Source organism: Gadus morhua, chromosome 23, assembly GCF_902167405.1.
Source record: "Gadus morhua chromosome 23, gadMor3.0, whole genome shotgun sequence".
Classification (NCBI taxonomy): domain Eukaryota; kingdom Metazoa; phylum Chordata; class Actinopteri; order Gadiformes; family Gadidae; genus Gadus; species Gadus morhua.
The window spans coordinates 23,964,126-23,991,527 of record NC_044070.1 but is presented as its reverse complement, the minus strand read 5'-3'; the positions used below and the strand labels follow the sequence as shown (position 1 = coordinate 23,991,527).

At 47.5% G+C, this 27,402-nt stretch overlaps 3 protein-coding genes across 8 annotated transcripts in view; 1 reads left to right on the top strand and 2 right to left on the bottom strand.

The window, feature by feature from the left end:
* Positions 1-420: 420 nt before the first annotated feature.
* On the bottom strand, positions 421-10,187 carry cd226 (CD226 molecule). 3 transcript variants are annotated; one of them, XM_030348357.1, is made up of 7 exons: positions 10,054-10,187; positions 8,408-8,609; positions 6,679-6,806; positions 4,821-5,264; positions 3,068-3,173; positions 2,330-2,375; positions 421-2,225 (listed from the first exon to the last, which is right to left on the bottom strand). In XM_030348357.1, the coding sequence occupies exons 1-7, from the start codon at positions 10,118-10,120 to the stop codon at positions 2,034-2,036; spliced, it is 1,185 nt and encodes a 394-aa protein (XP_030204217.1). In that variant the 5' UTR covers positions 10,121-10,187; the 3' UTR covers positions 421-2,033. The 3 variants fall into 3 exon arrangements, with proteins under 3 accessions (XP_030204217.1, XP_030204218.1, XP_030204219.1); XM_030348358.1 differs by having other exon boundaries at positions 421-2,156; XM_030348359.1 differs by having other exon boundaries at positions 421-2,153.
* A 149-nt stretch (positions 10,188-10,336) lies between these two features.
* Positions 10,337-27,402, bottom strand: part of rttn (rotatin) — a 65,173-nt gene continuing 48,107 nt past the window's right edge. Inside the window, exons 45-49 of one of the 2 annotated variants that reach the window (XM_030348339.1) lie at positions 25,959-26,152; positions 25,310-25,613; positions 11,659-11,762; positions 11,069-11,138; positions 10,337-10,756 (exon numbers count right to left, since the gene is read on the bottom strand). In XM_030348339.1, coding sequence (XP_030204199.1) covers positions 10,677-10,756; positions 11,069-11,138; positions 11,659-11,762; positions 25,310-25,613; positions 25,959-26,152 — 752 coding nt within the window. In that variant the 3' untranslated portion in view covers positions 10,337-10,676. Of the gene's footprint in view, positions 10,757-11,068; positions 11,139-11,658; positions 11,763-25,309; positions 25,614-25,958; positions 26,153-27,402 lie in introns of those variants that run through there. The other variant, XM_030348340.1, reaches the window with a different exon arrangement.
* LOC115536890 (syncytin-1-like) lies at positions 15,333-23,379 on the top strand. Of its 3 annotated transcripts, none has more exons than XM_030348350.1 (2): positions 15,333-16,641; positions 20,590-23,379. In XM_030348350.1, exon 2 carries the CDS (start codon positions 21,224-21,226, stop codon positions 22,958-22,960), a length of 1,737 nt encoding a protein of 578 aa, XP_030204210.1. In that variant the 5' UTR covers positions 15,333-16,641; positions 20,590-21,223; the 3' UTR covers positions 22,961-23,379. The 3 variants fall into 3 exon arrangements, with proteins under 3 accessions (XP_030204210.1, XP_030204209.1, XP_030204211.1); XM_030348349.1 differs by having other exon boundaries at positions 15,333-17,996; XM_030348351.1 differs by having other exon boundaries at positions 15,333-17,996; positions 20,590-21,710.

Sequence of the window (27,402 nt, the reverse complement as noted above, 5' to 3'; positions counted from 1 at the left end):
AGTTGCTCGTCTAGGAATAGATTGAGTCTGTGTGGAGGACTAAAGGAGTGGTTAAGCCACTGTCTGCGGTGCACACAACCAATTCGACTCAAATTAATCCAATAAACAACCCGTTTAAGACGGATGAAAAACGAGTGTTACTCACTGCGGTGATCCTCGTCTGAGTTCCAGTGTTGATGGTCTTATTTCTCTGAAGTCGTTTGGATCGAGGTACGCAGCGACGTTCAATTTAAACCTGTAAAAAGTAGAATCCTGATCGCAGAAACTGCTAACCTAAATTAAACGCAATCTAGAAGACCCAAACACTCGCGCCTTAATAAAGGTGTACGGTGACGCAGAGGAACTTAATTTAGCACTAATTGGCCTAATGAGGAGCTCGAGCCGAGAAGGTGATTAACCACCTGAAGAAAATGAAACCACTCAAATGAAAACTTCTTATTTATTTTACATTGGGTTGTCAGAGCTGTAGCTGCTAGGCCTTTCTATTTCGATTTTATGTAACATTTAATAACCAGAATTGTTCACAGATGCCTGCTACCGTTATACCATTTCATTTCCTTCTTCCCTGTAGGCTATGTGCAGTCTACGTGAGATGATATAGGGCTGAATGTGTAGGCCTACCCATCTACCTTGCTCAAATAAAATAGTATCATTCGAGCTTGGTAAACAAGTAGACAGTAGTCAAATCGAATGTAGGCTATTTATTTTCAGTCTTAGCTGTGCCTCATTGCACATGCAACCAAGCCAAACAAAACATTAATCGAAGGAGTCAACACCATTGATGGAACATTAAATGAACAGCGACAACATTTTGTAACATATTATATAAATAACTATGATGCATTCTCCCCCAATGGCATGTCCGTCTTCTTGGCCGTCATATCAGCTGCCTGATGATTCTTCACCCCTTCAATTCTAGGTAATCCCTGATCAGGAAGTCCTATTTTATAGAGGGGGGGGGGGCAGTGCAGAGAAACCAGACCGAAAACCAGAAACAGTAGGGGCGAGTTACTTCTTGTTTCGATGCGGTGTCACAAAGATCACTCATTTGTGCGATTTAAGGAGGATTTTAATTAGATTATACAGATTACCCAGTCTACACTATGTTTATGGGGAAACCCTTCCAGAAACCTTTTCTAACAGTAAGCTAATGCTGCCTTAGCTTGTGTTCACCAATCACCACGTCCGGATTCTCGCCTCCATCGATGCGATTGGTGGAAAAACAAGCGAAGGTAAAGACAGTCAAATCCATAGTCTCAAACATTTCAGCCATAGTCTGCCAATCAGACTTCCCATAGTAATATGAAGACTGGTGTGTGTGCCTTTTATTGCGAACCACATGCATATAAATAATGTTTAAACCTTTACGAATAACTAGGCAATACAATCAAATTACATTGGGTCAGGGAATTCTTCTGAATGTCTATTTTGTGATAATTAGCCTTTTTCTTGTATGCGAAAAAATGTTAGGTTTATCTAATAACTCTTGATGATCTTCATGCTGCCGGGTGACATTTGATTCATGGCTGGAGCAGCAGGAGTAACAACCAGCTCCCATCCAGAGAAACAAACCACAGGTGACAAACAGTAGCTCCTCTGTTTGAACGATAAGTCAACACGCCTCGTTCGGTATCGTAGGATTACCATGGATGGAGAGGAATAGTTCTGCTATGTGGTCGTAACAGAATAACGAAATAAAATTAAACAATGAATCATAGAGGAATAGTTATGCTGTCTAGGGTTGTTCATGTCGTAAAAAACATGAATCAGAAATAAATAAAATGAAATGGAAAACGTATGATTTATGAGAAACTACTCAATAATGACATACATAGTACTATGTGGTCTTAAAGTAGAATAAATCACAAAGCAATAGTTACGTTAACTCACAGTAGAAAAATAATAAACAGCATTAAGCAATGTAATCCCCTCCGTTTTTGCTCACAAGGACAATTTAATGCTTTATACATCCAATAATCACACACACACACACGCACGCACGCGCGCACGCACACACGCGCACGCACGTTCAGTTAACGAGCAGCTTTGTGGCTTCGTGCGAGTGCGAGTCGCGATGCCGAGGGCACGTTTCCATACACTGGCTCCTCCTTCCTTTGGCGGCTGACGTAGTTGTTCGTTTCCAACAGGCCCCCCTGCTGGTTGGACAGCGGGAGCGTTAGAAAGGTGTTCGAAGGCACAGGATTGGCCGGTTGCCAGTCGTACTTCTTTAGAGGCAGAAAAATGCCCAAAAAATAATCAATGAGAAAGTGATAAGAAATGCGGAGTGATGTTAAGATGTTATGTTGGTAAATAATAAAACGTTGTGTACCCGTGATCGACCTTTCAATCTGCTTTCCTCTCGTCTCTTTTTCTTCCTGAACAAGAAGGAGCGACAACTCTGGTGACATTTATCAATGCATAAGCATGTGGATATGTTAAGCATAAGAACGTTTGTAAGAATAAACGGGGCCAAAGAATACAAAATGAATGGAAACTCCCCAATCCAGATATCCATCTCCTACAGCTACAGGGGGAAAAGCTTACATCTGTACAATCATCACGGCTGCTAACAGACGCCATCCTCCGAGTGTCCCAATCCCAACGGTACCATGATTACACACACACACACACACACACACACACACACACACACACACACACACACACACACACACACACACACACACACACACACACACACACACACACACACACACGGGATGGGAACTCCAGCCTTAAAGCTCACAGCAAACAAGTATCCCCAGCATCGGTTGTGATTCACAGCAGAGAGGAAGAGCATCAGTCCGGGGTCGATTCTCTGGTCTGGATGCTTATGTTTTATTGACTATACTGTACATTTATTCAGGAGAAGTTTTACAATTAATTCAGATATAGTTTGTTATGGAGCAGGTATATTCAAACCCAGTGCTATTCCTGTTGTGAGTCAAATTCCCTAGCTACTACTCTGTCATGCTGCCCCTTTCAAGTAAGCTGACAATAGCCAATAGCTTATACCTGTAGCTCAATTCAAATCAGAGTTGACTCAAGTTAAAGTGAGGTTGCGTACCAGTATATGGTCAGTAGTACCAGGAACACGGAGAGAAGGAGCAGGAAGCCAGCAGCACCCCCTCCGATGTAAAGATACTTCACATAATCAGACATCCTGAATTCACCTGGACACAAAACAACACCGCGATATCAGGAGGGCAAATAGACAGAAGATGGGAAGCAAAAATAATTGTGCATCCAGAAGGGGAGTTTGCTCACTGTTAGCATCTTCCATTGAGTGTTTTCCCCTCACATTAACAGGAGCTACTTTCTCTGCAAGTCAATGGAAGCGGCTAGCTTAAAGTTAATGCTAAACTAGCCATCTCCCCTTTTGAACGCCCAATGATTAATTTGGAATTAAACAATTTGTCTGAATCAGGGTAAAGACAAAGACAAACACAACTTCACAAATATCTCGGCGTCGTACTTATTCACTGTAATAATTGCTGGAGATTGTGTGATCATCTTTGTGTTTGGATCTTAAAAATATGAAACATATCTGCAGCACTTGTTACACGCAGAAACAAAGGTGTTTCTGTCTGTAAAAACCCACAATATCACCAACATGCACAAAGGTTGGTGCAAAAAGGCACCATCAGTCGCGCACACACACACACACACACACACACACACACACACACACACACACACACACACACACACACACACACACGCACACGCACACACACACACACAAAAACCCAAGGCTGTCAAGTTCACACAGGAAGTAGTGGTTATTGACACCAATTCAACAGGTGTGGGCGGCAGATATGGAAGCATATATGTAGCAAAGCTCAAATGGCAATTTGCAACTCAATAAGTCATTAATTATGCAATTTATTAATGTAATTTGAAAATACGTTATTAAAAGGGTATTTTAATATGCAAAGTGACGATGAAATCCTCATTTCAATTTGAAAAAGTTATAACAATAAAAATAGAACAACATTTTGTCCCAATTTTGAGTGCCTTTTTTATTTATTATTTTTATTGTTGTAACTTTTTCAAATTGAATTGAGGATTTCATTGTCACTTTGCATATTAAAATACCCTTTGAATAATGTATTTTCAAATCACATTGTTAAATTGCATAATGAATTGTCAATAGCATAATGTTCGACTTATTGAATTGCAAATTGCACTGTCATTTGAATTATGCTACATTAATACTTCTATAGGCAGAGGTAGGGGGTCAGAGTGTGTATGTGCGTGTGAGTCCTCGGCATATCTCTAGAACCGTTCATCTGATCTATTTCACACAGGAAGAGGGCTTGCGACTTCTGCGGACACTCGACACTCGACATCACTTTGAATGAAATAAACACACCGCAGCGGTCTGTGCAGCAGCGGGGGCGGGGCCTCGGGGGGCGGGGCCTCGGGGGCGGGGCCTCAAGGGGCGGGGCCTCAGGGGGCGGGGCCTCAGGGGGCAGTTATCCCGCCCTTGTACTCGAGGGCTGGATAAACAACCTTTACGTGACTCTACCTCTAACGAGAGGAGTTTCTGTACGGGAAACTTTAACAGAGTGGTTTGATGTTTCCGGGTAAATGCAGCCCACCAACAGGTGTGAGAGAGAGAGAGAGTGTGTGGTACACACACCTGCGTCGGTCACGGTATGCCTACGTGAAACTTGTAACAGAGTGGGAGATGCTTCCGAGAGAGAGAGAGAGAGCAGGAGAGAGAGAGGGAGAGAGAGAGAGAGAGAGAGAGAGAGAGAGAGAGAGAGAGAGAGAGAGAGAGAGAGAGAGAGAGAGAGTGTGTGTGCGGTACACACCTGCGTCGGTCACGGTGAGCGTCACGTTGGCGGTGGTCTTCCCGGTGGCTGTGACGAAGCGGCAGCGGTAGAGCCCTCCATCCTCCGGGGTCACGCCCTCCATCCTCAGGCTGCAGGCGGAAAGGTCCTCCGTGCAGTTCACCCTGACCCTGGCCCCCCCCTCCCCCTCCTCCCCCTCCTCCTCCCCCCCCTCCCCCTCCTCCCCCTCCTCCCCAGAAGCCCCCCCCGATGCCACTGAGCTCCACAGGATGTCCAGGCCCGCATCGACGTAGCGCTCCACAATGACCTGCAAGACCGCCGCCGTTCCGTTGTCGTGGCCGCCGTTGCCGTGGGAACAGGGGAGGCTGACGCCGTCGCCGCTCCTCGACGTCACCTGTACGGCCGCCGGGGGGAAGGCAGGGCCAGGAGGGTCGGCGAACCGTTCCTCCTCCTCGGGGGGCTCGTCTGAACGGGGGGGGGGGAGGAGGAGGAAGAGGGGGGGAGTGAGGGGGTGGAGGAGGAGGAGTGAGGGGGAGGAGGAGGAAGAGGAGGAGGGGAGTGAGGGGGTGGAGGAGGAAGAGGAAGAGAAGGAGGAGGGGAGTGAGGGGGAGGAGGAGGAGGGGAGTGAGGGGGAGGAGGAGGAGGGGAGTGAGGGGGAGGAGGAGGAGGAGGAGGAGGAGGGGAGTGAGGGGGTGGAGGAGGGGAGTGAGGGGGAGGAGGAGGGGAGTGAGGGGGTGGAGGAGGGGGGGAGGGGAGTGAGGGGGAGGAGGAGGAGGGGAGTGAGGGGGAGGAGGAGGGGGGGAGGGGAGTGGGGGTTGGAGGTAAGACAGTTTAATGTTATGCACTGTGACCAGGGCACCTTGACACTCCTGGAGAGATGTGTATTTATGTGTATCAACTCAGAACAGTAATAAATGAAGTGCCATTGTGACTAAAGCCAAAACCAACTCATGACCGTAGGATTCTTCAATTCAATTCACGGGTTTCATTGACCATGACATTATTATTATTTAGTTTTTAAAGCAACTACTGGTGGTTAGTGAGGTCCCCCCTTCACTGTAAAGCGTCTTTGAGTGTCTAGAAAAAGCGCAATATAAATTCAATCCATTAATTACTATTTGAGTAACATCACACGAGAATAAAAGCAACTGAATATAAGCCAGGCTGTGATTGGGTTGTCAGTTCGAGGCCAGAGGCTGAGTTCAAAAGTCATCACAGCCATACTGAAATGGAGTATAAAAGCACAACCTCAAGAGTGATACGGCTTTCATACAACACTTCCACAAGCGCCTGCTATCAGTTATCAGTAGGAAGCCACAACAGATTACGATGTGTCTGTTGATTTTTTGCATTTATTTTACTCAACCAACAACAGTACCGCATCCGGACTTGTCTTGGTCTGTTGCAAAGCCACACAAACACTTCACTAGCTTGCCTCTTCCACGAGCTGTACAGATTACCGCTGTTTCTACAGTGGGGGGGGGTTGGTTCTTATTGTAAGCAGAAGGTTTCTAGTTCAATCAAAGGGCAGGCTAGTTCAATCACAGGAATGTCAGGAGTTTGACACTCCCAACGAGCTGGTTGTCGCCTTGTATGGTGTGTGACTGTGGATGTGTGAATAAATGGTTAGAGAGAGAGAGAGAGAGAGAGAGAGAGAGAGAGAGAGAGAGAGAGAGAGAGAGAGAGAGAGAGAGAGAGAGAGAGAGAGAGAGACTTTATTGATCCCCAGGGGATTAATAAAGTGGCTTTGGACAAAAAGCATCTGCTAAAATCCCTAAATGTAATTGTAAGGTGAAACCCCCTACCCCCTAGCCCCTAGGCCATCAAATAGCCAGCCCTGCCGTTCTCTGAACCCCGACCTCACCCCACCCCGGTCTACCTTGGTCCTCCACCGTCACGTCGCGGGACCAGGAGCCCAGGGGGAAGGTGGTGATGGTGCAGTGGTACACCCCCAGGTCCTGGTGCGTGATGTTCCTCAGAACGATGCTGCCGTCCATCGTCTCCGCCCTGGCGTCACGGAGGGACGGACACACGGCACACAGGGAACATCAACCTCTTCGCCGTGTATCATATCACGAGGAAGCCTTCGTATCAAGTCTCCCTGAGCACTTCCTCTGAAAGGCGGCTGTATCAGAATTAGGTCAGAATTTAGAATTTATGGCTTAACCTTTTTTGTTTCTTCGCATCGCATCCAAATAGTTTAGAGTGGGACTCCCAGTAGGTGACTCCTTAGATCCCGTTATCTGTTAAGTTAAGCTGATTCAGTTATAGTCTGTCTCCTGCAGGACCAAGAGGTGGACAATGGGCCTGTCTCTGACAATTTCATCCAGTGGTGTGATAGTTCATATCTACGACTGAATGTATCAAAGACAAAAGAAATGAAAGTCGACTTCCGCCGGAATGTTCCTGCCACAGCACCCATTTTAATCAGTGGCGAAGCAGTGGAGACAGTCAACGCATATAAATACCTCGGAACCATCCTGGACGACAAACGGACTTTCGATGAAAATACAGACTCCATCTGCAAGAAGGCCAATCAGAGACTGTTTTTCTTGAGGAGTTTCAATGTTGACAGATCGATTTTAAAAATGTTTTATTGGAATGATCTGTTGGTTCGGTAACCTGGGCCTTAGCAACAAAAAAAGGCTTGGATAAATTGTCCTTCTCTGCCAAAAGACCATTTGCCTTGACCTGAAAAACCTTGGTAATAATTACCAAGTCAGAGCCGCTCGGAAGGCAAAGGCCATACTGTCCAACCCTCTACATCAGGGCCACGTGTCTCAAACTCGTGGCCCGGGGGCCAATTGAGGCCCGCGGGATGATATTTTGTGGCCCTCTACTAGGGCGGCCCGCAGGATGTTGTCGAACGCACATTTCTGCTGAGTCGCTTGCCACGCTTTTTTATCACTTGTGGTAGGGTGACCAGATGTCCCGGTTTTGCCGGGACAGTCCCAACGACTATGAATCGTTCCACCAACGACCCTGTTGTCAGCGATTACATATCCAACGTGATCTAAATATAGCCCGATCATTAACTTAGATTGGGTCAGTTGTGCTCCTTTTTTCTATGGAATACTTGTTGCGGCCCAGCCTGACCCAGACTCTACCTCCAGTGGCCCCCAGGTAAATTGAGTTTGAGACCCCTGCTCTACATGCTCTCCATGCAGAGTTTCGACTCCTGCCAATAGGGAGAAGATATACATACTCTGAGAGGGCCAGATCAAACCGATATCTCAAATCATTTGTTCCCTCAGCTGTTGGCTTGCTAAACAAACTAGGGTAGCAGCTTTGTCATTTAAGTAAATTATTATAATTCGTCTCCTAAATGCTTATATGTTTTTATGTTCTGTATTTTGTATTTTCTGTGTCATGATTATTTGTTTGTTGTGGGACATTGTGTGTGTGTGTGTGTCTGTTGCAGAAAAAATTGACCCTCGGGGTCAATAAAGATTTATCAAATCAAATCTGTGCCGACGACTTGATATTTCCCCGTTCATGAACATCCGTAGTATCACTGAAGATGCTTGGTTGATGTCCAAGGATCATGCTCCATTCAACCAGACGCTTTAATCCACCATGAGGAGGAAGGAGAAGCGATGAGCAGTCACCTGGGGAACTCCACCCGCTGGCTGTAGCGCCAGGAGAAGGTCATGCCGTGGACCGGGTGGAAGATGGCGATGGGGTTGTTCCTGTCGGGGCTCTTGGTCCAGGTCACCATGCTGAAGCTGCCGTTCCAGGGACACCGGCAGTCCAGCACCATGCCCTCCTGCAGGCCTACCAGAAGGGGCTCCCCTCTCTGCCCGGCGGACACTGCGGCCACAAGCAACCGGTGTTTAGAAGCATCTCCTTCATACGAGTTAGGGCGTCTCGCCCCTAGGTAGATACTGGCAGACGCTGTGGTTCCCAAATCCAGAACCTTTCGACTTCATTCAAACTCCCTATGATAATAATTTAAATATGAATCCCCAATATCAACTGTAACTTAATATTGTTCTGTTATACACAAGCCGTGAAATATGGCCAAGGTTTACACTTAATGATGGACTATTGACGCTAGGGTAGGAAACGGGGAGAACGCAGCCAGAGCCAGATTTTGAAAATGATCCAATTGAAACAATCCCACATCTCCCTTCAGGTATCACTCCCAAGACAACACATGGGAGTAGCTCGCTAGCTATAGCGATAGGGCCGTCGACAGGTAGCCCGGCAGGTAGACTGACAAATGGGTAGGTAGGCAGACAGACGAGCAGGTAGGTAGACAGGCGGGTAGGTAGGTAGATAGACAGACTGATGCATTTAATCATCTCATTTGGACCGAATGAAATGATTGGGCCGACTTATGACAGGGCTGCATCAGCCGGATACAGGACCGTTTGGTTTTTGTCAGAGCATATTATTCATTGATATTCGAGATGTAAAGAGTCACAAATAAGACAAAAATTCATCTAAGATAAATATCCTCCCCTAACTTTAAATGTGCCGTCTGTAAGCTGTTGTAAAGAGTGCATAAAAAATAATAAATTCTGAAAATCCATCAACCCAGAAAAACACCATCTCGCTCTCTCTATTCCCAGCCTTACTCAGTATCCCTGCCAAGTGTTGAACTCACACATTACTTAACAGGCGGGTTAGGTTCCCCGAAACAATCCGGGAAGAGATGTCTTGATCTGTAGAAATTAGCCAGGAGCAGTCCAACATCTTAATGGTCTCTTACAGCGGCAGTCGACTCTAAGCAGATACTTTCTCAGAGCAATTCAATCACTACCAGCTGATGGATGACTATGTTACTTCAAACTAATACCACTTAAAGTGTACTTCTTGTAACTGAGCTCGAGCACCTTGAAGTGATTTTTTCTTAAAGGCAAGATGAAACCCTGCTAATAAGTATAAGCTTTCAAAGTCTATATTTGCTTCATCATGGCACATATTTATTATGCCAATGGTATAATTCTGGTCTTCTCAGTCACAACAGCAAAGCAGCCTTGTGTCTCTTAATCCATTATTAATTTCAAGGTTCAAAAAGTAGAAAACCAGAAAAAGTATCCAAGAATAACAAAATCCTCTGCTGAATACATTTCAGTAGTTCAGCTCTGTCACATTAAGACACAAACACCCCAAAAGTTGACCAGCACACTATAGCCCAAACTCCATTCACAGAAACAGATCAACTTATTAAAAAATACAACCAAACATCAAGTGATATTCAGCATAAAATACACACATTAAACACAACCAACCAGTGTCTGCCACGTACCTTTGAGCAACGAGAGAAAGATGCTGAGTACCATGAGGTACCGGGGGTGCGTTGGTACCGACGCCATGAAAGCCGTATTGATGAGAGGCTGTCGCGGGGAACTGAGCGGTTCACTTCCTGCTCGAAACTGGAGTGACTCGTGGGCGGGTGGGAGGGGGGGGGGGGGTGGCTGGGGGACTGGGGGGGAGGGGGGCTCCCACTTTGAGCTCACACACTCACTAGCTGTCAAAGCTTACAGCGTTGTTAGCGTTTTCTTGGGAGTTTAGAACAAATTGACAACATCATCCATTGGTCTTTTAATAAGAAAATATAAATATTCAAGTCTTTATTGTACAATGGAGGAAGACATGTTAAGTGAAGATGCTCATCTCTATTCAAACCAGCAAACAGGAGGGGTCGCTCCATAGATTCAGCAAATCTCACTTCTTCCTCTTATCTCTTTAAGAAGTGAGATTATGAATACATACAAAACAACCTGCTCCACTATCGCCCTGATACAGCTTGGTTAAAGCCAAGTACGGATCTTGACATGCACTGTACAAAACAATGTCTACTATAGAGTCATGTTTTAAAGGAATATAGGACTGACTGAAGTGCTGAGAGGGAAAGTGTGTGATTGTGTCTCAGCTCTTCAACAGCCTGCAAAGGTTTTCAAGACATTTCAACAGATAGGCATTCATGGAGTCTGGCCCTTTCACTGCATCTGTGATGAAGACAAAAGCACGCGCACGCACGCACGCACGCACGCACGCACGCACGCACGCACACACACACACACACACACACACACACACACACACACACACACACACACACACACACACACACACACACACACACACACACACACACACACACACACAATTGTTTGAGTGACATACAACTAATTTTTGTATCTTTGCCCCTCATGTAAATAATCTAAACAATGGAAGTATTCACATTTTCATCAACAGTCATAACAAATTGTTAACATTTTGACAGGACGGATATGGACGGAGAGAATGTCCTCCTCTACCTTTCTTGGCCACAGCGCGCGCCTTCTCCAGCTTCAGCATGACAGAAGGACTCTTCAAGCTCGTCTTGGCCTATCAGGAGAGAGAACCAGGGCAGGAAATCGACATTAGGAAGGCTGTGCTTTGATCCTGCAGAGCATGTCCCACTATCCCATTGGAACCGGAGAAGATCGGCCAGTTTAGATTATTTAGCACTTCCTTGCTTAGAAGCAACGAATTGAAAAGATCAACATGGTCTCAAAACCGTTTTCATGCCATATCAAGGCTCAGCCATGGAGCATATCTTAATGTGTGTGTGTATGTGTGGGTCTTTGAGTGTGCGTGATTGTTTGAATGTGTATATGAGTGTTTCTCTTTGTGTGTGTGCAAGTGTTACACCGTTTGTGTGTGTGTTACATTGTTTCTTTGTGTACGTGCGTGCGTGTAAGTGTTACACTGTGTGTGCGTACGTGCGTGAGTTTGCACGTGCGTGTGTGTGTGTGTGTGTGTGTGTGTGTGTGTGTGTGTGTGTGTGTGTGTGTGTGTGTGTGTGTGTGTGTGTGTGTGTGTGTGTGCGTTTGCACGTGTGTGTGTGTGCTGGTGCATGTGTTACCTTCTGACTGTTATGCAGCAGGGCCCAGAGAGCTGAAGCCCCCATGGACCGGACCACAGTCTCCTTGCTGTCCAGACTGGACAGCAGCACCTTCATGGCCTTGTCTGAGAGGAGCACCACACACAACCAGAGACACTCAGCACACACACACAGCTGGGTATCTCCCAAACTACAAACACAGAACTACAGACGGACAGAAATCAAAATGAAACCCTAATCATACTATCATTCATATTGGTGCGTGTGAAGTTGGTAGGATAATATTACACAAACTAGCAATCTCACCCTGACAGATTGAATGACATGGGATACATAACGAAAAACAGGAAATTAGCCTTTGTACGGGAAGTGAATCATCATCATGATATTAGTCAGTAGATTATCTACTCACGAACGCACGCACGCATATGATGGGCCGCCTGGGACAGAATTCATACTTGGTCTTACACATTATCTTGCATATACACCACTATGCTCATACACACACACTATTATGTTCCTTTTACATGTATGTATGAGAGTGTATAGTCGTGCATGTGAGAGAGTATTGTGATGGAAAATCCACATGTTGTATTGTTTTGGTCTATGTATGAATTTAAGTTTTGTTGCTATTCTGTGTAATTTAAGATAGGGCCTACGTTCTACTCCATGCGGGTCATTTTAAAGTGTAAACCGCCAAGGATTGAGGGATGCATTTTTTATTGCCTGCCTGTTCCTATGTTTTCATGTCTTGTAAATCACCCTCCATGCAATCCTTTGATGTGGGAACCTGTTTTCTCGACCCCCTGGCTAGCGTCAACAAAGCCAGGGGGTCGATGGCACGGCCGCTACCCCCTCCAATGCATTCCCCACAGCTGCAGTTGTAAAGATAACCATCTGGTACACAAAGGCTTTTGGTATTGGGGGACCACCCCCTAATAAACCCAAACGAATAAGAACTCATTGATTAGAAGGCTCGGGGAACTTTCCTCTAAGCGTGTCTTTAGTATATGAAGTAATGCGCCGTGAGAGTTTCCATCTGAGGCCTCAGATTATTATTATTGTATGCCTGTTTTTTATTGTTTGTTGATGCATATTGAGATGTATCTTTGTTAGTACTTTTTTAATACAAATATATGCGACCAGCAATTGCCTACAAGTATTGTGTGCTTTTTTGCATCTAAAGATCTCATCTGTCTCAGACGCAATATCTAATAGAGAAATTGCCACGACAATTTGGGGGCTCGTCCGGGATATCTAACCTGAAGATTCCACGAAATATCGCTCCAAAACAGGTCCGAGTCGGTCCCAAAGCTCTACCCCGCCTCCAGGTGACTGTAACCAGACTAATGGGGTCGAGGAGAGAGTGCCTGTGGGGGATAAACTAAGGCTTCTTCAGTACGGTATCCAGAAGGAAACAAAAGAATTCGAGCAGGTGAGATCTCAATACTTCTGTAGCTTGAAAATACTTTTAAGCTACATAAAATCCGTTATAAAAACGGTATATACTGTTTTGAAAACGTATATTCGAACAAATCGGCCACGTTCGAACTTTGTTATAGGAACATACGGTAAAGCAACTCCGGTGAAGTTCCGTCAATATATGAACTATATGTTATATATGTAACAGAAAGGGCAGGAGGGTCTGTCAAAACGGTAAAGGGAACCCCGTTATGCGCTGTTGGGGTCACATTTATATATAGATAATAATAATAGGTATACATTCGTTAATAAATATTTATATGTGTTATAGTAACAAGGAGGTTACGGGTATATTATATAATTCGTTCAATAATAACTAATAGTGTGAAAGGATCTAAAACATGGGTAACAAATCTGGAAAAACGGAGATAACGGGACCTGCGAAGGTGATGTTGGAGAAGCATGGTGAAGCGGCTCTGGAGGGTTTAAAATATTGGTGCAAACTGGGATTTCCTGAAATGGGGAGTTTTAGCTTAAAACGATTACAGGAGTTAGAGAAACGATTGTTGGAGTCAGAAATGAAAAAGAAAAGTTCCAAACTATGTTGGTGTGCATTTTATTTGTGGGAAAGAGAGGGCCAGGATAGAAAAAAAAATCAGCCAGGGACAGAGAGCGTAGAGAGTGTAGGGATTTTTAATCTCAATGTCACCCGAGATATAGACCCGGACCTGGACTGCACCGGCGGACCGCGTGCGAATCCCCCTTCTCCTCCTCCGTATGACAACGCCCATGAAGCCGTCTCATCGGACACTCTCTACCCTGAAGGGGGGGAAGGGGGAATTCGTATTGACGGGACGCCGGAGCAGGACAGGTCCAAGGAGGAGGTATGAGCACCATAACACAAACACAACAAACACCCGAACTGTTAGGCTCAGCGTCACAACGCTCACAAGCATTACACCCAAATAATTGTTGTATGGTTCTCACCAGCCTTACGCGACCTGATCAGCTCCCTCAGACAAACATAAATGTAAATGGTAAAGAGACAACATTCCTAGTTGATTCAGGGGCAAATCATTCAGTATTGTCCTCCAAGGAATGGAAATATGTAACAAAACTGAGTGGTCGTGTCATACAGGTGGTTGGGGCGGGCGGACAACCCTTTAAGGAAAAATTCACGGTCCCGCTCTCCGTACGGGACGGCGATAAACAACTCAAACATTCGTTCCTTCTGTCAGACCAATGTCCGACAAACCTGTTGGGGAGAGATTTAATGTGTCGCCTAGGGCTGAGTGTCATTTGCACCGACGCGGGCCTCACGGTTACCTCCAATGCAAGCCCGATGATCCAAGCATACTCGTGTGTGGCACGCGCACCAGGGTACTTTTATTCATGGGACTTGCTGCGAGAGGGACCGGGAGCAATAGCTGACATACTGATAACAACCGCACACCACTGCATGCAGAACCAGCCAGAAATACAATACATGCCCACAGATAATTTGCATTGTCCTGCCAGAATGTCTTATGATGGACAAATAGCAGAAGTGGAGGAACATTGGTACAAAGACGATTGTGAAACAGCTGTGTTGATGGGGCAGTTGTTGCTTTGGAATGAGAAATGTTGCATGTTAACCGTAGCTTCTAATGAGGAAGTAAAGGGATTCTTTAGAATCCCAGGCTCAGCACGTTCGAACTTTGTTATAGGAACATACGGTAAAGCAACTCCGGTGAAGTTCCGTCAATATATGAACTATATGTTATATATGTAACAGAAAGGGCAGGAGGGTCTGTCAAAACGGTAAAGGGAACCCCGTTATGCGCTGTTGGGGTCACATTTATATATAGATAATAATAATAGGTATACATTCGTTAATAAATATTTATATGTGTTATAGTAACAAGGAGGTTACGGGTATATTATATAATTCGTTCAATAATAACTAATAGTGTGAAAGGATCTAAAACATGGGTAACAAATCTGGAAAAACGGAGATAACGGGACCTGCGAAGGTGATGTTGGAGAAGCATGGTGAAGCGGCTCTGGAGGGTTTAAAATATTGGTGCAAACTGGGATTTCCTGAAATGGGGAGTTTTAGCTTAAAACGATTACAGGAGTTAGAGAAACGATTGTTGGAGTCAGAAATGAAAAAGAAAAGTTCCAAACTATGTTGGTGTGCATTTTATTTGTGGGAAAGAGAGGGCCAGGATAGAAAAAAAAATCAGCCAGGGACAGAGAGCGTAGAGAGTGTAGGGATTTTTAATCTCAATGTCACCCGAGATATAGACCCGGACCTGGACTGCACCGGCGGACCGCGTGCGAATCCCCCTTCTCCTCCTCCGTATGACAACGCCCATGAAGCCGTCTCATCGGACACTCTCTACCCTGGCCTCGAAGAAGAGGTGTGTCCCCCGAAAGAAGAGGAGAAGGCTCCCGCTCGCAGCACGAGGCCTGCAACTCGAAGCCAGGGGAATGCTCCACAATCATTCCAGCAGGCGGCCACACCGACCAAGCGGGAACCCGTCGCCAGCCGCTTGAGAAACCAGGGAATGGCGTTCTCCCCAACTCTTAAACATGAGGACGTGATGGATGGACAATTCCCCATGATCGAAGTACTGAACCCCCAGGATGGCAGTCCAGCATACGTTTTCCGTGCATGGAGACCCAGTGACATTAAGGACATAGCGGAATGGCTCCCAGACCCAGCTACAGTGGGGGGGCCTGCCTTCGCCACATCCCTCCTTGAGTTGATCCAACAACACAAGGCATCCATCAGTGAAGTGCGCCAACTCTGTGCGTACAGACTGACCCTAAGGTGGGGTCGTATCCAAGGCGACATGCCCGGGAGGGACGAAGCTGATTTAATGTTCAATTGGGATCAAGGGTCCGTGTACCGCCGGCTGGTAGAGGGACTGTGTGAACGGGCCAGGGGGGCGTTCCCCATGGTTAGAGATTGGACCGCTATTCGAAAGATCCAACAAATAGAAGGCGAGACGGTGGCTGACTTGATGGACCGCGTTGAAAAGGTGTTCAAGATCCACGGGGGACTGCCTGTACCAACCGACCGAGTGGTTCAGACTCCGTATGAAGAAAATCTCACCGCGGCCTTCCTGGATGCGTTGACCGACAAAATATCGGAATTCATAGAGACACACTGCATTGGGTGGCGTACCGCCAGACTTGATTTGATTATAAGTCACGCGACCCACGCAGAAAACCTTTTCATGAAGAAAGAAAAGTTCGGGAAGAATAGAAAAGAAGAGACAACCAAGAAGCTCCAGCTCGCCCAACTGAAGGACCTGAAGCATCCTAAGCCCATCCGTCGTGAAAGAAACCAAGGAACCGACCGGCCAGAAGGGAGAAAGTTCACCCGGGACTGTTATTATTGTGGCTCCAAGGATCATTGGTTAAGAGATTGCCCCGTCAGAAAGGAGAGAGAGGACGAAGAGGACGACTGGAAGTCCGCACCTTCCCGTGAAGTGACTGTAAATCACCCGAAGGGCAAAGATGAAAAGAGAGGCAAAGATGGAAGGGGGAATTCGTATTGACGGGACGCCGGAGCAGGACAGGTCCAAGGAGGAGGTATGAGCACCATAACACAAACACAACAAACACCCGAACTGTTAGGCTCAGCGTCACAACGCTCACAAGCATTACACCCAAATAATTGTTGTATGGTTCTCACCAGCCTTACGCGACCTGATCAGCTCCCTCAGACAAACATAAATGTAAATGGTAAAGAGACAACATTCCTAGTTGATTCAGGGGCAAATCATTCAGTATTGTCCTCCAAGGAATGGAAATATGTAACAAAACTGAGTGGTCGTGTCATACAGGTGGTTGGGGCGGGCGGACAACCCTTTAAGGAAAAATTCACGGTCCCGCTCTCCGTACGGGACGGCGATAAACAACTCAAACATTCGTTCCTTCTGTCAGACCAATGTCCGACAAACCTGTTGGGGAGAGATTTAATGTGTCGCCTAGGGCTGAGTGTCATTTGCACCGACGCGGGCCTCACGGTTACCTCCAATGCAAGCCCCATGATCCAAGCATACTCGTGTGTGGCACGCGCACCAGGGTACTTTTATTCATGGGACTTGCTGCGAGAGGGACCGGGAGCAATAGCTGACATACTGATAACAACCGCACACCACTGCATGCAGAACCAGCCAGAAATACAATACATGCCCACAGATAATTTGCATTGTCCTGCCAGAATGTCTTATGATGGACAAATAGCAGAAGTGGAGGAACATTGGTACAAAGACGATTGTGAAACAGCTGTGTTGATGGGGCAGTTGTTGCTTTGGAATGAGAAATGTTGCATGTTAACCGTAGCTTCTAATGAGGAAGTAAAGGGATTCTTTAGAATCCCAGGCTCAGCACCACATGTGTCCCTTGCAAAAACCCCCGACATGACATGGGCTGAATTGGGCCCATGGGCAGTGAAAGGGGGGGGAGCATGTGATTGGATACCAGACCCGCATGGTCCTGAGGGACAATATTTCTCACCCGCAACGGGTCTGAGACACAGAGCGTGGGGTGGAGCTTTTGAAACCCGACACTCAGTGCAAAAAATGCGAGGTGCTACGGGGGAGTCACCAGAGTACTTGCTCCCACAGATGACGGTGGACGACCCACGATTGGCTGAGGTCCCACCCACCCTGTGGGCTAAAAGCAAGTACGATGTGGGCTGCATACAAAATGTGGAGCCCCTAATGGTGACTCCCAAATCAACATACAGACCAAAGCAACCACAATACAGGCTGCGCCAAGAGGCGATTGATGGTATAACACCTGTTTTCAACTCACTGTTGGAAGCCGGTGTTATAATCCCGTGTCCGTATTCACCATGCTGTACCCCAATATTCCCAGTGAAGAAGGCACCAGTTGAAGGCCAACCTACCGCATGGCGGTTTGTGCAAGATTTAAAGAAGGTAAACGATGCAGTGCATCCCAGAACACCCATTGTTCCAGATCCTCACACACTATTAACACAGGTACCTGGGAATAGTAAATGGTTTTCAGTGGTCGATTTAGCAAACGCGTTCTTTAGCATACCGGTGGATCCTGCGAGCCAATTTTGGTTTGCTTTTCAATTCAATGGTAAGCCATATACGTGGACTAGGATGCCCCAAGGGTATTGTGAATCACCGGCTGTTTTTTCAGCAGCGCTCCACGACAATTTGGATCATTTGATTTTTCCGGGGGGGAGCACATTGATTCAATACGTAGACGACCTCTTAATTTGTTCCCCTGACCCCGACGTGTGCAAACAGGACACTATTGTATTATTACAGTTTTTAGCCAGTCAGGGCCACAAGGCCAGTGTAGCTAAACTACAGTTTGTATTGCAAAAGGTAACATTCCTGGGCCACATCATCACGCCGAACGGCAGGTCCCTTAGCGGGGAGAGGATAAAAACAATTCAAAACATGCCAAAACCCATCACAAAGAAACAAATGATGGGCTTCCTGGGAACAACGGGCTACTGTAGACAGTGGATACTCGATTATGCAAATCTGGCACAACCACTCCAAGACATCACACACAGACATGGACTGACCCCAAATGACCACGTGACATGGACCCCAGAGGCAGACGCTGCTTTTGAAGACCTTAAAAAGGCCCTTATGGCTCCTCCCACTTTAGGGTTGCCGGACCACAAGCGCCCCTTCACACAGACTGTGGGGGAGCGAAATGGATACATGACATCGGTTCTGTTGCAAGAACATGGGGGCAAGATGCGCCCCATCGCCTATTACTCATCTAAATTAGACCCGGTGGCAGCAGGTCTACCACACTGTTTGAAGGCAGTGGCAGCAGCGGCAATGGCGGTTGCCGCCAGTAGGGGGCTGGTGGGTTACATGCCATTAACTTTGCTTGTACCCCATGAGGTTTCATCTATTTTGTTAACCCAAAGTACATCGCATCTAACAGCATCACGATTCTTGTCATACTACAACGTGTTGCTTGCAATGCCTAACATTACTTTGAAAAGATGTACTGTATTAAACCCAGCCACCTTGCTGCCCACCCCTGAAGATGGGGAACCCCACGATTGTGTGGCCACCATTAACGAGGTGTGCACACCACGGGTGGACCTGTCAGACACCCCACTCCCAGCAGGGAATGATGTTCTGTTTGTCGATGGTTCAAGCCGGAAGAATGTGATCACAGGTGTTAGTGAAGTGGGCTACGCCATTGCCACGCAGGACTGCGTGGTGGAATCAGCAAGGTTACCATCTAACCTTTCAGCCCAGGCGGCTGAGCTGTTCGCCCTGACCAGAGCGTGTATACTTTCAGAGGGTAAACGGGTTACCATTTACACTGATAGTAGGTATGCTTTTGGTGTTGTTCATGATTTTGGCACACTATGGAAAATGCGTGGCTTCCTCACATCCACGGGCCAACGAATTAACCATTCACAATTGGTTGCTAATCTACTGGATGCTATCCTCTTACCCACTGCCATCTCTGTTTGTCGATGTGAAGCACACACAAGGGCTAAGGACTTGATATCCAGGGGAAACGCTCTGGCGGACGAAGGTGCTAAGGCGGCTGCCAAAGCCCCGCTTGCCTCCACCTTGCAGATGACACAACTGACGCCCACAGTTACGATCGAAGAACTGGCGAAGGCTCAAACCAGGGCCTTACCCGCAGAGCGTCAGCTGTGGAAATCAGCTGGTGCAACATACCGCATGGGGTTGTGGTACGGTCCTAATGGGCGCCCATGCTTACCTAAATGTTTGTTCCCTATCTACGCTAATATGACACATGGTAGAGACCACGTGTCAAAGGGGGGAATGGTAGATAGCATTGACCAGCACTGGTATACACAAGGATTTTCAAACTATGCACAAAGTTTTTGTGCAAAATGTATTGTGTGTGTCACCAACAACATAGGAAGAGGAAAGAAAGTAGCACCCACTAGCCACCCACAACCATCACTACCATTTGATCATCTGATGATGGATTTTATAGAGTTAACACCATGTGAGGGAAAGAAGTATTGTTTGGTGATAGTTGACATGTTTTCCAAATGGGTTGAGGTATTCCCCACCAAAGCGGCCGACTCTGCGGCCGTGGCCAAAGCCTTGATCACAGAAATCATCCCCAAGGGGAATCCCAAAGAAATTGTCCAGTGACAATGGTTCACATTTTGTGAACCAAGCCATCCAACAGTTGTCCAAGTATGTAGGAATTGATCTACGCAACCATTGTGCGTACCACCCTCAGAGTGGTGGGGCAGTGGAGAGGGAGAATGGTACTCTAAAGAACAAACTGGCCAAAGCAGCTGCGGATACAGGTATGTCATGGCTAAAGGTCTTGCCACTGGTCCTCCTGGCCATGAGGGGACGCACCAGAGTAAAGGTAGGTCTGTCCCCTTATGAAGTCCTAATGGGACGGCCGATGCCAATGGGGACAGGTGCACCACACAACAACAACTTGAACACAGAATTTTTTCATCACGACATGATTGATTATTGTGTTAACCTCTCTCGGACTTTGCAATCCATCCGTATACAGGTGAAGGAGGCATTACCGCTGTCAAAGGAAGGGCAACTCCACGATCTACAACCAGGCGATTGGATTGTGGTGAAGGATTATCGAAGACGGACCTGGAACTCACCAAGGTGGTTGGGACCATTCCAAGTCCTTTTGATCACATCATCAGCTGTCAAGGTAGCTGAGAGGGCCACCTGGATCCACGCCAGCCATTGCAGACGGGCACCACCACTCACACCAACGGTCATTTCCGACCCAACCGGTAGCTGAGAGGGCCACCTGGATCCACGCCAGCCATTGCAGACGGGCACCACCACTCACACCAACGGTCATTTCCGACCCAACCGGTAGCTGAGAGGGCCACCTGGATCCACGCCAGCCATTGCAGACGGGCACCACCACTCACACCAACGGTCATTTCCGACCCAACCGGTAGCTGAGAGGGCCACCTGGATCTACGCCAGCCATTGCAGAGGGGCACCACCACTCACGCCAACGGTCATTTCCGACCCAACCCCCTAGGCCGTCACCCCAACACGGAAACAGGGTGAAGTGCTGTTCACTCATCCTCACACATATACAATCACGTCAGATCCAGGCCCAGAAACTTTCTCTGGCCAGGGGAGGGACGCGGCCAGAATCGACATCAAGCAACATGGACACCAGAACCAGACGACGACAATCCGTTCAGAGGCTCGGATGGAGGATCCGAGGAATCATTTGTGGTCTTGTTGTTCTAAGTGCAATTATGTTTATTCCATCATTTTTAACGTGCAAATCAGTAATGACACCAGAACCTCATGTAAATCCAATATCGACGGGAACAAGGGCCAAGAGAGAGGTGGGACCTGAAATTGAAAATTCAATAATTCGGTTAATGCACGAGACAGTAAGACATCTAAACAAAACAGATTGTTGGATGTGCATGCACATACCCAGCAGCGCTGAAGGGCCGGTCGTAGCTGCAGTTCCACTTTCCCACCTACAATTTCTAACTGTGAATTGGCGAAACTTGACATCAAATAATTTAAACAAAGCTTGTGATGACACAAAAGATGCAGCCTCGCTACAAAAATATTACATAACAGCGCCAGATATCGTCAACAAGATAGAAAATGTTGCGAGAGAACATACCCCGCAGGGATGCAATCAAACACGGATCATCGGGATGGCGATAATATCAAGTATAGAAGGTAACTTTGGTAGTCTACTAACAGTGAAGTCATATCATGCGCAAATTGACTGTGAGGCTGGTGAAAGCGGAACACACTGTAACTGCCCACTTGTAGGAGCAATATGCAATAGGTCGCATAATATTCCCAGGATCGAGTGTTCAACGGTGCTGACCTCATCAAGATTAGCACCACCAACCCTGCGTGCGACCCGATGTGCAGAAACCAGGTGTGAACTTCCACACTCCACTAACCCCACGTTAAAAGAACAAAAAACATCTCGTCATCAATTCACAATAACGAAATTGTTTAACGTTACGAATTGCATAAATATTACCCAACCCAATCTAAACCCCAAGGACGTAATCCATCTGGAAAATAGCAATTGCATTGGCCAATTGCACAAATTATCCCTGAACGAATCAATACAAATCAGTCCTAACTCAGTAGATTTACCAACCGGAGTGTTCCTCGCATGCGGCAGGAAAATGTATAGCTTTGTACCGAACCGTATGGAGGGTACATGTTACTTGGCATACGCAGTACCAATGCTTCGTGTGGTGACCCAGCAAGAAATACAGGTGTTAGACGGACACCATGCCAAACACAAACGTGATCTCCAGAGATTTCTGGGCATGATAATACCTGGATATGGGGTGTATTTAAATCAACAGGAGACAAAGGCCCTATCCACCGCATTAGAGGCTCACATTAATAGCACGGACAGGGTCGTCACAGCCATGTCAACACAACTCGAGGAGGTTACTAAGGTGGCACTCCAAAATCGCATGGCATTAGACTTAATCCTTGCATCAACCGGAGGTGTGTGTAAAATTATTGGCTCGGAATGTTGCTCATACGTACATTCAGCGAATCTATCTGTCGTGAAGTTCCACAGGGAAAACAGCAAGGCCATTAATGACCTTGCTAAAATTACTTCCTGGGATATCGAAAGTGTGTTCGGGAATTGGTTCTCAGATTGGAGTACACCCTTTGTAAGAAATACGATAATGTTTTTTGTAGCCCTATTGATCATAGTAATAATACTAATTATAACAATTGCGTGCGTTAAAGCTTGTGTGAAGCAATTAACCACAGCCGCGGTCTCCCAATTTATAATAGTTGAACCAATGCAAAACAAGTACCCAGCTTTGACGCGGGTAGCTGGAACATACCCTGCCTCGGATTGGAATAGTTTAAGCAGTGAGGAAGAGGAGTAGCGAAAATCTATTCTTTCCTGAATACTCTGAACAACCTCCTATAAAAACGGAGAAGTGCTGATGGTCGAACATGATAGATTTTGAACATGTGCATGTTTCGATTAAGTGATCATTTTAATCCTAAAGGTTGCATCATTTTTGTGATTATAAATAATCAAAGGGGGGAGTGTGATGGAAAATCCACATGTTGTATTGTTTTGGTCTATGTATGAATTTAAGTTTTGTTGCTATTCTGTGTAATTTAAGATAGGGCCTACGTTCTACTCCATGCGGGTCATTTTAAAGTGTAAACCGCCAAGGATTGAGGGATGCATTTTTTATTGCCTGCCTGTTCCTATGTTTTCATGTCTTGTAAATCACCCTCCATGCAATCCTTTGATGTGTGAACCTGTTTTCTCGACCCCCTGGCTAGCGTCAACAAAGCCAAGGGGTCGATGGCACGGCCGCTACCCCCTCCAATGCATTCCCCACAGCTGCAGTTGTAAAGATAACCATCTGGTACACAAAGGCTTTTGGTATTGGGGGACCACCCCCTAATAAACCCAAACGAATAAGAACTCATTGATTAGAAGGCTCGGGGAACTTTCCTCTAAGCGTGTCTTTAGTATATGAAGTAATGCGCCGTGAGAGTTTCCATCTGAGGCCTCAGATTATTATTATTGTATGCCTGTTTTTTATTGTTTGTTGATGCATATTGAGATGTATCTTTGTTAGTACTTTTTTAATACAAATATATGCGACCAGCAATTGCCTACAAGTATTGTGTGCTTTTTTGCATCTAAAGATCTCATCTGTCTCAGACGCAATATCTAATAGAGAAATTGCCACGACAGTATAGTAGTGCATGTGAGAGAGTATAGTAGTGTATGTGAGAGTGTATAGTCGTGCATGTGAGAGAGTATAGTAGTGTGTGAGAGAGTATAGTAGTGTATGTGAGAGTGTATAGTAGTGTATGTGAGAGTATAGTAGTGTGTGAGAGAGTATAGTAGTGTATGTGAGAGTGTATAGTAGTGTGTGAGAGAGTATAGTAGTGTATGTGAGAGTGTATAGTAGTGTATGTGAGAGAGTATAGTAGTGTGTGAGAGAGTATAGTGGTGTATGTGAGAGTGTATAGTAGTGTATGTGAGAGAGTATAGTAGTGCGTCTGAGAGAGGACGCACTACTATAGTAGAGTATGTGAGAGAGTATAGTAGTGTGTGAGAGAGTATAGTAGTGTGTGTGAGAGAGTATAGTAGTGTGTGTGAGAGAGTATAGTAGAGTATGTGAGAGAGTATAGTAGTGTATGTAAATGTAAATGTAAATGGACTGCATTTATATAGCGTTTTATCTAACCATTGGCCACCCAAAGCGCTTTACAATATTGCCTCACATTCACCATTCACGCACACATTCACACACTGACGGCGGAGTCAGCCATGCAAGGCGGCAGCCAGCGCGTTGGGAGCTAACAGTCAGGGTTAGGTGCCTTGCTCAAGGACACCTCGACACTCGGTCTCTTGCATTAACAACTATACTCTCTCTCACACACACTACTATATTCTCTTGCATAAACATATATACTCTCTCACACACAACTATATTCTCTTGCATAAACATATATACTCTCTCACACACACTACAATATATTATCTTGCATAAACATATATACTCTCTCAAATACACAACTATACCCTCACACACACTACTATTCTCTCTCACATACACTACTAAACACTCTCATACATACATGTAAAAAGATGTCCTGTCCCAGGCGGCCCCTCATACACGCACGCACGCAACTTGATATTTCAATCAGCTTTTTCATTACAAATCTGTCTCATTGTCGGTGTGTTGGTTTCCGAGCTATCCTGCTTGGCTCAACGTCAAGGAAATGTGACTAATTGAGCTGCGGGTCTCCTGCCCGCCACAACCTCCCCGACCCTCCCCTCTGCCCTGCCCTCCTCTCTCTCCCCTCCCCTCCCTCTCCTCTCTCCCCCTGCCCTCCCTCTCACCTCTGCCCTCCCTCCCTCTTCCCACCCTCTCCTCCCCCATCCCCTCTCCTCTCTCCCCCTGCCCTTCCTCTCACCTCTGCCCTCCCTCCCTCTTCCCACCCTCTCCTCCCCCATCCCCTCTCCTCTCTCCCCCTGCCCTCCCTCTCACCTCTGCCCTCTCTCCCTCTCCCCTCCCTCCCCTCTCCCCCTGCCCTCCTCTCTCTCCCCTGTCCCTCCCCCCCTGCCCTCCTCTCCCTCCCTCTCCCCCCCCCAGTCTTCTCCTCTCTCTCCCCTGGTCTCCCCCTGCCCGCCTCTCTCTCCCCTCTCGTCTCCCCCTGCCCTCCCCTCCTCTCTGCCCACCCCCCCCCCCCCCCCGTACCGTTGGACAGCAGGTGGGGCCGGTTCCCGGGGCAGGAGCAGAGGTTGTGCAGGGTGAGCAGGGCGTGGTGCCGGTGGGCGGCCAGGCCGGCCAGCACCTCCAGGGCCCCGGGCACCTTGAGGACGCTCTGCTGACCGTCCTCCCCGAAGGAGAGGCACACCAGCAGCCGCAGCCACATGGCCAGCAGCCCTCCCCCCCCTCCCCCTGCTCCGCTGTTGTTGTTGTTGTTACCGCCGACGGCAGCAGCTTTCCCGCCGCCCTGCCTGGGGACGGGCACCGACAGGAAGGACTGCAGGAAGTTACTCTGCAGATGGAGAGAGGAGGAGGAAGCGGGCGTTGGCTCGTGCGATTGGATCGGGTTGAATGCAACTTTATTGGCATCGTCGACACTCGGCATGAGCACACGACGACATAAATGCAGCGGTGCAGATTGTTAGACCAGAGAGCGCTGGGAGGGAACAAACGTGAAGCCGTCGGGCGGATCAGCCTCGGGCGATTAGCGACGTCTAGGGGGACGCTGAGCCTCTAGACGAACACGCTGAGCCGTCTGAACATTATATGTTGTGTCCTCGTCCGGGTCATTCTTCCAGACGTGTTGAGCGCGAGTGGCGACGTCTCCGTCGACGTGCACAACAACGAGAGGGATTACCTTCTGAAGGACGCCCCGACAGTCCCGGGACATGGCCAGATTGGCCAATAGGGAGAAGGCGAGCTTCTGGACGGGGCTGTTGTCCGCGGCGACGCCCGAGGCCAGCTTCATGACGCAGTGCATGAGGGAGCTGCTGTGGGGGCCCCGGCCAGCTGGGGCCCCCCCGGAGCCGGCGCTGCACAGAGAGCTGCAGGCTGAGGGGCGGGAGCAGGAGGACGCAACAAATGAGTCAATGAACGGCTCTCTGTGAGTCTGGACCCAGAGATAAACATACAAAAGAGATGCATTCATTTCAACCGCTCACCACCACAGCAGACGCCAGGCTGAGGGTTTGGGGGAACGGAGGACGTTCAGGAGATTAGCACGGCCGCGAAGCGGGACGATAAAGGGATGACCGTGGGACCGGCTGAGGCGAGTGAAAACCACATAAAACGAGGCGCTGTCAGAAAGACGTTAGAGTGAACACAAGGCTCACACCGTGCCGCGGCCGGGGCGGGAAACCTAATAATCGTCAAAGCACATCTGACTAACGGCCTCGCCCCCCCAGGCCCCCACAACCCCCCCGCCCCGCCCGGTGTGCAGGACTCGTACGTCTCCCTTGAGGACTCACATTCAGCCCGATGCCCGACGTCGGGGCGGGTCCAAGGCAACGCTCCCCCCGGGGCCGAAATAAATAGAACATAGGGCGGAACGCGCAGATCGAATTGATCCGACCTTTTGAGTCGTTCCGCCCACATTAGGATGATTGGCGGGAGCGCGGCCCTGCAGGCGTGCGGCCTTGTGTAGCACAACGCATCGCAGATACACAGAGCACACACCGGGAGCACACACACACACACACAGCGCACACACCAGGAGCGTGATGGACACCACTAATTTGAGATCTCGGCGTCTCCTCAGCGATGCTAATGGAGGGATGGCAGCGAACAGCTACGGGCTAATGCTAATTTTAGCCCGAGGTCGTCTCGAGACGTGTTGAGAAGAACCTGGAGCCAGAACGGCTCTCTGCTTCGTGATGGATCGGTTACCACCGTGCCCCACACGAAAACAGGACTGTGTGTGTGTGTGTGTGTGTGTGTGTGTTGGTATGCTTATGACTGAATGTTTGGATCTCTGTGTTTCCATGTCGATGGATCCTTACTACAGGTGTCATAGGAGGCGTAACGCAGGTGTAGCTCCAGACATTCACATGTTAGGCTATGTTTAGACGTGTAATTAATCAGTGTTATTAGAAACACCTGTGTCTGTCCTACTATAGAACAGCTGGATAAGTGTATGGCTCAGCGTGTGTGGATGAGTGAATGAGTGTAGTATTGTGGCACACCGTGCAAATTAATGTATGAAAGGAATTTAAAAGACATGGTTATCTACATTTTGTTAATGTATTAATGTTTGTGTGTGCGTGTGCCTTTGCTCCCCCGTTAGCGTCAGGTACAGGGGATCA

Coding starts and splice junctions, on each gene's coding strand:
- cd226 (XM_030348357.1), bottom strand. CDS start 10,120: ATGGCGTCGGTACCAACGCACCCCCGGTACCTCATGGTACTCAGCATC. Junction 8,610..10,053: donor CTTTCTCTCGTTGCTCAAAG/GTACGTGGCAGA, acceptor TTGTGGCCGCAG/TGTCCGCCGGGCAGAGAGGG. Junction 3,174..4,820: donor GCTCACCGTGACCGACGCAG/GTGTGTACCGCA, acceptor TTTTGTGTCCAG/GTGAATTCAGGATGTCTGAT.
- LOC115536890 (XM_030348350.1), top strand. CDS start 21,224: ATGGACACCAGAACCAGACGACGACAATCCGTTCAGAGGCTCGGATGG.